The sequence below is a fragment of the Gossypium arboreum genome, chromosome 10 (assembly GCF_025698485.1).
Source record: "Gossypium arboreum isolate Shixiya-1 chromosome 10, ASM2569848v2, whole genome shotgun sequence".
NCBI classification, from domain to species: Eukaryota; Viridiplantae; Streptophyta; class Magnoliopsida; order Malvales; family Malvaceae; genus Gossypium; species Gossypium arboreum.
The window spans coordinates 36,508,511-36,518,739 of NC_069079.1; the positions used below are offsets into that span (position 1 = coordinate 36,508,511).

The following is a 10,229-nucleotide window of genomic DNA, read 5'->3' on the forward strand; positions in this document are numbered from 1 at the left end:
ATTTGGGTAGTCAAGATGAGAACCTACCTCCAGGCATTTGATCTATGGGAGGTGGTTAACTTAGATGTTGAACCAGAACCATTGAGAGCAAATCCAACAGTGGCTCAAATGAAGCAGTACTCTAAAGAAAAAAGTAAAAAGCACAAGGCCATGTCATGCATTCAGAACTGTGTTTCTGATGTAATTTTTACTAGAATCATGGCTTGTGAAACACCAAAACAAGCCTGGGACAAACTCAAGGAGGAGTTCCAAGGCACAGAGAGGACAAGGCAGCAGTAGTTGTTGAATCTGAGAAGGGAGTTCGAGAACTTGAAGATAAAGGAAGAAGAAACTGTCAAAAAGTATTCTGACAGAATCATGGCTGTAGTTAACAGCATAAGGCTCCTTGGTGAGCAATTTAATGAGGCAAGGATTGTGGAGAAAGTGCTCTTTACTTTACCAGAAAGGTATAAGGCAAAAATCTCATCTCTTGAAGATTCAAGGGACCTAACCAGCATCTCTTTGACAGAGCTGATCAATGCTCTGTATGCACAAGAGCAAAGGAGGGCCAGCAGATCGGAGGAGCACCAAGATGGTGCCTTTCAAGCCGAAGTCAAGTCTGCCTCGAGCACCTCTGCCTACAAAGGCAAGAATACCTGGTCAAACGAGCCTAAAGCAGATGGTTCAGGAAGCTATCCACCCTGCCCACACTGCAAAAGGGTAAGTCATCCGGGTAAAGTATGTTGGTTTAAGCCTGATGTGCAGTGCAAATTCTGCAAGAAGATGGGTCATGTAGAAAGGGTTTGCAAAAACAAGGGCAGACCAAGATACAACCAACCCCAGCAGCCAAAAGCTGAAGCTCAAGTAGTAGAAGAAGACAATGACCAAGAAGAACAAGTTTTTACAGTTTCTTACTCAGCTGCAGAAGGAAAAGCCACAAATGGATGGTTGATAGACAGTGGTTGCACAAAACAACATGACCCCTGATGTTGACAATTTTAAGTCAATTGACAGAAGCTTCAAAACAAATGTGAAGGTCGGAAATGGACACTTCATCCAAGTTGAAGGCAAAGGAGATGTGCTGATAAACACTCCTACAGGTACTAAACTTGTTACAAATGTCTTGTTAGTGCCTGAAATTGATAGAAATTTGCTTAGCATTGCTCAACTGCTTGAGAAGGGCTATTCAGTTGTATTCAAAGGCAAAGAATGCCTGATTAGTGATCCTAGTGGATCCAAGCTCATGACAGTAGCTATGACAGAAAAAAAGTTACATTGTGGATTGGAATAAGAGTCCAAATAGTACCTACACAGCTGCTACAGATGAATCCAAGCTGTGTCACAAGAGGCTTAGCCATGCCAACTACATGTCAATGGCTCAGCTAACTAAAGAAGATTTGATTGAAAATTTCACTAATTCAGTTGAGAAAGAAAGAAAACTTTTGACACTCAAAGAGGTGCATGATATGCATGGGAACCAATCATCTGCTCAGATAAAAGAATTAAAGGCACATGTAACTAGCTTGGAACTTGAGTTGAAATCATTGCAAGCAACTAACAGAGATATGGCGGAGCAGTTAGAGAACAAAGCAAGTGAAGCAGAAAAACTGGGAGAACAAAATATAGGACTCCAATCCCGTATTTTAGAACTCGAAATAATGTTAGAAAAGAGAGAAAAAGAAATTTTTATTCTCACAAAGAAACTTGAGGATGATAGCAGTGAATCATTGTTTGGTGTGAAGAACTTGACTGCTCAGGAAAATAATCTGCTATCAGAGAAGGAGACGTTGCAAGCTAAGAAGGCTCTGTTGAAAGAAAATTTTGCATTTGAAAGTGATGAAGCATCGAATCAAGTACAGAGGTTAATAGATGAGGCAAACGCATTGCAGCAGCAGCTGGAATCCCTTCATATCCAGAAGGCAAAACTGGAATTGCAGTTTGAGTGAAAGAAACAAAAGTCATCCGAAAGATTGAATGAATTAGAGAATCAAAAATTGGAGTTGAAGCAAATGGTCAAGGACCTTCAAAGAGATTTGGAAACAAAAAGAGGTGATAAAAATGATTTAGTGAACCAAATCATCAGAGAATGCTTAATGAACAAGAGTTTGCAGCATGCAAGCCAAGGAGGAGTGTTGAAATTGGCTGCATGCAAAGATGTGAATTTCCAACATGTCAAGAAGCAGCCGGAGCCATGCATGCAGCTGTGAAGAAAAGAGATCAAACTGTTGTATTATTACCGGGTGAAGTATGCATCTTGAACCAGAAAAGTTGGCCTCCATGTAGCTCATGCAGATTCATGTACACAAGAATTCATGCACATAAGTTGTCCGGGTAAAGTACGTGCAAGAATCCATGCACATAAGTTTCCCGGATAAAGTACGTGCAACTGAAGATGTTAATGCTACTGCTTCATCTCAGTTTCATTTTGTTACCTTTTAACAATGTTTTTGTAATTTAGTTCATTTTGAATTATGTTTGGATGACAAGTTGATGTAACTTGATGGTCAAAGAGCTAGTTACCAATAGTTACCAACTTTGTTTAAGTGTGCAAGTAATATCACCTAGTTCCAATGTAATAAGTAGAGTTAGGTAGTGTTTAGGTGATGAATTTGTTGATCTTTTGACCAGCCAATGACTGGTATATGTAATGGCTTTGAGCCAAAGTTTCTTTTTGAATGAAATCATCAGATTTTCTTCCATATGCTCCATCTTTCTTTGCCTTCTAAATTCTGTTCTTCATTCCTGGCAGTAGCTCAAAGCTTAAATTCCAAGCATTTTTCCTTCTTTTTTATCTGGGTAAAATACGTTGCTGTTAAAGTCCAGATTGAAGCTCTTACTTCATCCGGTTAAAGTGTGCCTAACACCAACAATAGTTCCTTAGTTATAATTGGTCGAGTTCTTTCTTGTTGTCATCCTTAGTCGAGGCAGTCGGCTTGGATAAGGTGGTACTATATAACTACTTTAATAATGATTATTCTTTAATAATATTGGAATTCCTTTTAGTATGATTAAACTATAATTAATTATTTTGTATGATCCCTTAAGATACTTAAGATAATTAACATAAAAGAAATATGATTATGATGATGGTTATACGACATGCAACAAGTGGTATCAAATTAAAATTTTAATTGTCTAACACTATATCATGAGTCCAATATGGTAGGCAGGATGTGCTAAGTAGAACACCATGTCAGGTTTCTCAAGAGAGAATAAGTTTGAACAAATTATGTGAGTAAAGTTTCATAAGATTAGACGAAGAGAATGTCACCTAAAGTACTCAAAGAGAAAAAAGAAGCTTCAAGTCCGTGTTGGAAAGAAAATTAAATATTTTGCATTATAAAACATGGATATTACACACCATATTAAAACAAATTGTGAAACAAGAAGATAGTTTATGCCATACGGAGGGATTTAAATAGCGGACCGAAACCGCTATAGCGGCTGTTATATAGCGGTAGCGGCGCCGTCTGAAACCGCAACGGCTGAAAATAACGGTGTGAAGCGGAGTCACACCGATAACGGTGGGTCGCGGCCGCAACTTAACAGATAACGGCCGGTCGCGGCAATAACGGGACGCTATTCCCGTTATATCCCGTTATAGTGAATTAAAAAAAAATCAATCTCCCTCCTCTAAATAAAAATCAGCAGAAACAGTGAAACTTAATAAAACAAAAGGGAATATATTCCCCTGCAAAATCAATGTTTTCAATCAAAAAAAGTAAAAAGAAAGCAAACAAAAACTGAAACCAAATAAACAGCAAGCAAATAAGCAATCAAAATTCAAAACTCCTTTCTCATATTTCGGTCCCTAAACTGAAACCCAAACGGAAAACAAAGTAAACTGATCACTTCACATTCAGATTCAGAGACTGATAATCTTCAAGTAAATACCTAAAACTTTGTCTTGTTGATTCTTGCTTGTTTTTGCAGTAGATTCAGAGTTTTTTTGAGAGGATGATAGAGTTTAGACTTTAGATCACAAAGTGAATCAATCCCTTACTAACCGTTGTAAGATCGAGAAAAATGAAATCAATCCAGCAACGAAGATGAAAACGAGCAAGAGAAGAGAGATCTTGGAAGCTGGAAAGTGGAAACTGGCGTTTGATTTCCCTCTTGACTCTTCTTTAGTTTTTCTTTCTGTTTCTGATATTTCTGACGTTTGATTTCCCTTTTTCTTTATTTTTTTCATTTTTAATGTCTTTACTCCTAGCCAAAACCAAGGCACCGTTTAGGCTTCCAATATTTTCATGACAGGTCACTGTTTAATGGGTGTAAATTTGGCACTTTGACTAAAATTAATAGGCTGTAAAATTAATAGGCTGTAAGACTTGAAATTAGAATTCATTATAATCATTAAACATATATATATATATATATATATATATATATATAATCATTTTAAAATAAAACCAGATATATTATTTAATGAGAATGATATCCTTACTATATTTATTAAAATTAATATAAAAATGAGATTTAATTTGAATGATAAAATTGAGGATTTGAAAGTTTTAAATATGATTATTGTTTGTATTTTTCTATATGTATTTTGGATTTAAATTGATTTTTTTGTATTTTGTATAAAATGTAAAAATACTTTTATATTTTAATATTTGCTACTTTGTAAAAGGTTATGTTTTTTAATTAATTTCCAATCAAGTTAGTGTTTAGTTGACTCTTGACATTAACTTATCGACAATTAAGTATAATATAAATATTTATATTCTATTTGTTTACTTTTTATTGATATAAATTTTAACATATTAATAATTTATGAAATTAATTTTTACGTACACATATGGAGTTTTAATAATTTTCTTGTGTAATTATATACTATGCTAATGCAACCATAAAAATCATCTATACTATAAATTAAGAGTTGATTGAGTTGATGTAACCTAATAACCGAGACCAAACTCAATTAGAAAATTATTATCCATTCATTTTATAAAACAACAAATATTATTTTGAGGTATTTATATATTTTTATATTTGATAAATTTAGAAAAAATACATGCATATAAATGTAAATAATGACATTTGAAATCCAACATTAAAATCATCTTAACTTTATCTTTTCATGCCCTTAATTTTCACAGCAATTTTTTTATAAATATATTACGTAAATGTTTTCACATGCTATTTCTATAAACTAGTAAGTATTTAAAGTGGAAAAGAGTGAATTCCACCTCTCACTCCCATCCTCTTTAACTTGTTGAAGCAAAGTATATTTGGGTTGATTTATTAGAGTTTGAAGAGATTTTATAGAAAATGAAAATTGCATTGATAACAATCATATTATTATATTTTTAATATGAAAGCTTCAATCTTATCAGGTTTATAATTTTACTTTATATGTTATTTTTTAATTAATATTGTAATTATAATTTATAATGATAATTAGTTATTATTTATTATTATTTTAAAATTTCATAACTTTCATAATTTATTATTTATTATTATGTATGAATTATGCAATAAATTTAAATTTTCCATGTTAATGATGTTTACTTTTTTTGTATTATATTGTTGATAATATAAGTAATGAGTTGCTTATATTTCTAAATATAATTTTATGTTTCTTATATATAAATAAAAATAAAGCATGCCACCACGTGAAGAGTTCCGCCTAAAGGATTGGAGGGTGCACCAAGTAATGATATAGGTTGGCACTTTGGAACTCCAGTGCCAAATACGAAAGGAAATATCATATGTAAACTTTGTGGTAAAGTTGTGAAAGGAGGAATAACGCGATTTAAAGAGCACATTTCTCATAAAACTGGCAATGTTGCACCATGCCCTAATGTTACTGGTATGTGATACTTTATTATTATTTTTAAATGTTATTGTAAATTTTCTATAAAGATTATATATAATTGATAATAATATAAAGTGTGAATTATTTTATTTTTTTAACTAGTGTCATTAGAGAAAGCATGATGAATATATTGAAAGAAAGCAAGACAAAGAAAATAGAAAAAAAAAAAAAGGAGAAAAGATGAATTCTTATCTCAATTAAGAGAAGATGAGGATGAAGATGAACACGAGGAATTCATTGATGAGGTTTCTATCCAATCACAACACGAATGGCATAGAAGAGAAGAATTCAGACGAAGTACTGGTGGTTGGAATAACATTTATGAAGAAGGGCGATCTTCTCATGGATCAGCTAGAGAATATCATAGAGAAAGAACAAGTAAATCCACCCAAGTGAGTCTGAGTTTACCTTAAGGGGAGCTATACCTGAATTGGCCAGAAGCAAAAGTTCAAAGCAACCAAAGGTCAGTGACTCTATTTTAAAGACTTTTCGAAAGAAGATAGGTGAAGCGGTATCTAAATATTAATATATGAAAGACTTCCTTTTCAATTAGCAAGCTCTCCATAGCTGTATAACTTAATTCAAGTGTCAACAGAAATTGGACAAGGTGTAAAGCTCCCAACACCTTATGAGATTTCAGATGTGTATTTAGAGTCAGAGTATCAACGAGTTCATGATTAGGTAAATGGACTAAAGACTCATTGGAAAAAATTAGGTGCAACTCTAATGTGTGATGGTTGGACCAACAGTTTGAATCAAATGCACATCATTAATTTCCTTGTTTATTGTAGTAAAGGAACCATTTTTTGGAAATCGGTAGATGCCTCAAGTGTTCGTAGTAGAGATGCTGAATTCTACTACAGTTTGCTAGATTCGGTAGTAGAAGAAATTGGAGAAAATTACATTGTCCAAATAGTGACTGATAATGAGGCAGCAATGAAAGCTGCTGGAAAAAAATTAATGTTGAAAAGAAAACATCTATATTGGACCTCATGTGCAGCTCACTGTTTAGATTTATGCCTTGAAGATATTGGGAAGAAGCCCAGTGTAGCAAAAGTGTTAGATGAGGCAAAGAAAGTGACTTGCTTTATATACAATCACATTTGGACTGTTGATTTGATGAAGAAGTATACACAAGGGAAACAAATACTTCGACCCGCTCTTACTCGATTTGCAACTCATTTCATTCAACTTGAAGAGATAACAAGACAAAAGCAAGGTCTGAGAGAAATGTTTAATTCAAAGGTTAGTATTTTATAATTAGTTAATATAATTACTTAAATATAACAACCTTCACTGATTTTATTAGTTCCAAATAATTCAAATTATATTATTTTAAATTTTTTCTTATGAATATATAGGAATTTAAAGAATCAAAATGGGGACAACAAAAGTCAGGGCCTGCTTATGAAGCCAAAAAAATTGTTTTGGGAAAAGATTTTTGGAAAAAAGCCAACGACCTTATAAAAGTTTATGAGCCCCTAGTAAAAGTATTGAGACTTGTGGATAGTGATGAAAAACCAACAATGGGTTTTATTTATGAAGCTGTTGATAGAGCTAAACGAGAAATTCAACAAGATTGTCGATATTTCACCGAGTATGAAAAGATTATTGACAATAGATGGAATTTTATGCATTCCGACTTGCATTCAGTTGGTAAGATAAAATGTTTCATATAATGAAGAACTATTTTTATATTTTATTATTTTAAGCTTTAGATTATTATTTGATGATATTCTTATAAATTATACTTAGGTTATTTTCTCAATCCTCAATTTTAATTTGGGGTGGAGCATTCTGAGAATGTACTAATAGAAACATTAGAAGGTACACGATCAGTAATTGAAAGATTAGAACATTCTCTTGATACTCAAGTCAGAATGGTTAATCAGGTTAGATTCAAGTACTATTATTTATTACTTAGTTACATAATTTGAAATAGAATTATTTTTTTTATTTTTACTCTATCTTTTATTTATGCAGTTGTTACTATTTAGAGATAAACATGAGACATTCGGTACTCCACAAGCACAAAGAGCTTGGAAGCAAATGAATTCGGGTAAGCAGTTAATTAAATTATTTTATTTAATTTATATTATTTAATTATATTGTACATTTTGAAGTTATTTTTAAATTTAAATAATATTATGCAGCTGAGTGGTGGATAATATACGGCACATGTGTTCCCGAATTACAAAAATTAGCAATTAAAGTGCTTAGTCAAACAACTTCAGCATCAAATTGCAAACGGAATTGGAGCACATTTAGTTATATTCACACCAAGGCAAGAAATAGGTTAAAGTATAAAAAACTTGAGAAACTAGTGTTTACCTATTATAATATGAGGCTTCAGATAAGGCATCAAAAAAGAATGAGCACTGATGATATAAACGCTAGTTTTAATCCTATCAGCCTTGATCATATCTTTGAAGATGTTGATCCGCTATCAGAATGGCTTCATGAGAAAGGGAATCCATTATTAGATGGTGAAAATGCCGGTGTATTGCCTGTGGATACCTCTGATGATGAAATGGATGTTGATCAGTCTCAACAACAAAATTTGTCTCATTCAAGTTCTAGTTCAATGCCAAGTCAGAGTGGTGATGGACCCGATGGTGGTGGTTTAAGTCCAATTGATGAGGATGATGGATATAGTGGTGATAGAGGTGAAATTAGGTCTTCTAGTCAGTATGGAGGAGAATATGGGGTTGGTACTACTAGTGGACATTTCCGTGATAGATCAGAGTTTGATGGAAATATGTTTCCTGAACCTAGGAGAGATAGAAGTGAACCTAGAGCTCCATCAAAAGGAAAAGGCAAGAAGCATACTTCTATAGGCTCTTCATCTGGTAGGAGATCGAGTTCTAGTAACCTTGGATACAGTGATTCATCTACTAGTACTCAGGGTTTTTATCTACCAGAACAACCTTCATATTTTCAGCCTTCACATGGTTATCCACAACCATATGGTTATTATCCACTATTTCCTAATTATGGTGTGCCATACCAGCCCCAAATGCATCCTCCACCACCAATGTATCACCCACCTCCACCTCTCATGTATCCTCTTCCTCAAATATATCCTCCATATCAATTATATGAAAACCAAGGTGAAAATGTCACTTTTTTTGGATATATTTTTGGACAAAGGTCAAGAGAACCAAGTCAAGAACGCTCTCAAAGTGAAGGTGAAGGATCTGATCTTCCTCGTCATTCCACTAATTGGTGAAAACTAAATCGTACCACTACCATTATTTGTAAGGTTTGTTTTTTTTAAAGAAAACTTTTGTTAATGTTCTTAATTTTGATGATATTAAAACATTTAAAATATATCTTTAGATAAATGAATGGAGTATATTTTATGAAAAGATGATTAAGAATCCAAGCATGTTAAACTATATATGAAAGTAGAATGAGAGTGAGAATAAGTGATAGGAAATAGGAATAATTAATAAGAATCTATACATTTATCTATTCTTTTTTCTTTTTGCAGCATAGAATGTTTATATCTTCACCATCTTCAAAGTCACAAGAAATATTAAAGACATCTCTCGTGTATGAATTTTCAATTATTTTATCTATAAAAACTTTCAAGCTTATTAAATATGATAAATGTTTAATATTTTCTTCTTTTTACTTTGTTATTAGTTAATATAACGTTCTTAGAAAATTCATAAATAAATATAAGAATAATTAATGATTATAAAAGTTGTGTTCTCATATCATATTAATAAAAGTTCATAAGTGTTAGAAAATACTCTAAAAATCATTAAAAGTGACTTTTTATAATTATAATTAAAATTATTATGTTTTACAATAGGTTGTGCGAATTTTAAAAAAATTCACGACCGCGATACCTGCAGTGACCGCAATAGCATCCGTTATGTCCGCAACCGCGATAAATGCAACGCGACAGAAAACGCGGCCGCGACCGCAATTTAAATCCCTAGCCATACGTGTATGTTTTCATGAATGTTTTTCACGTTTGAACTTTCAGTAAGTGTTAATTTGAACATTAACATTCATAGTGTTTTATTTCAAAATTGCAACAAAGGATTTTAATTATCGATTTACATTTGCACATATAGTTGCAGAAAGCTGCATTATTAGATATCTTGAACCTACCTATAAAGAAGAAGACGAAAAAGAAAAAATAAAACAATAAAATAAAATAACAAAAACACTATGTTTAACTTTCATCTAGTGTGATTTCTGATCCTTAACTGGATTTCATGACTTGAATCATTCTAGTGACCAGGTCCTCTAGGACTGGGTCCAGAAGCCAACCGCTCGAGCCAGCACGACATGGTGAACTTGGCCTTCTCGTACACTGACGAGTATGTCTCCAAGTGATTTGCTTTAGCAAAATCCTCTGCTATAACTCTTGTTGCCTCCACCCCAACGTGACTCAAAATGGCCATTGAGATGA

The 10,229-nt window shown here is 33.0% G+C and overlaps 1 protein-coding gene across 1 annotated transcript; it reads left to right on the plus strand.

The window, feature by feature from the left end:
- Nucleotides 1–357: 357 nt before the first annotated feature.
- LOC108487980 (uncharacterized) lies at nucleotides 358–1,270 on the plus strand. Its single transcript, XM_017792304.1, has 2 exons — nucleotides 358–926; nucleotides 997–1,270. Exons 1-2 carry the CDS (start codon nucleotides 358–360, stop codon nucleotides 1,268–1,270), a joined length of 843 nt encoding a protein of 280 aa, XP_017647793.1.
- The last annotated feature ends 8,959 nt before the right edge of the window (nucleotides 1,271–10,229 follow it).

Excerpts from the sequence above, each read along its gene's own strand:
- LOC108487980 (XM_017792304.1), top strand. The coding sequence starts at position 358 with ATGGCTGTAGTTAACAGCATAAGGCTCCTTGGTGAGCAATTTAATGAG. Across the intron at positions 927-996 it reads GGAAAAGCCACAAATGGATG|CTTCAAAACAAATGTGAAGG; the intron begins GTTGATAGACAG and ends AATTGACAGAAG.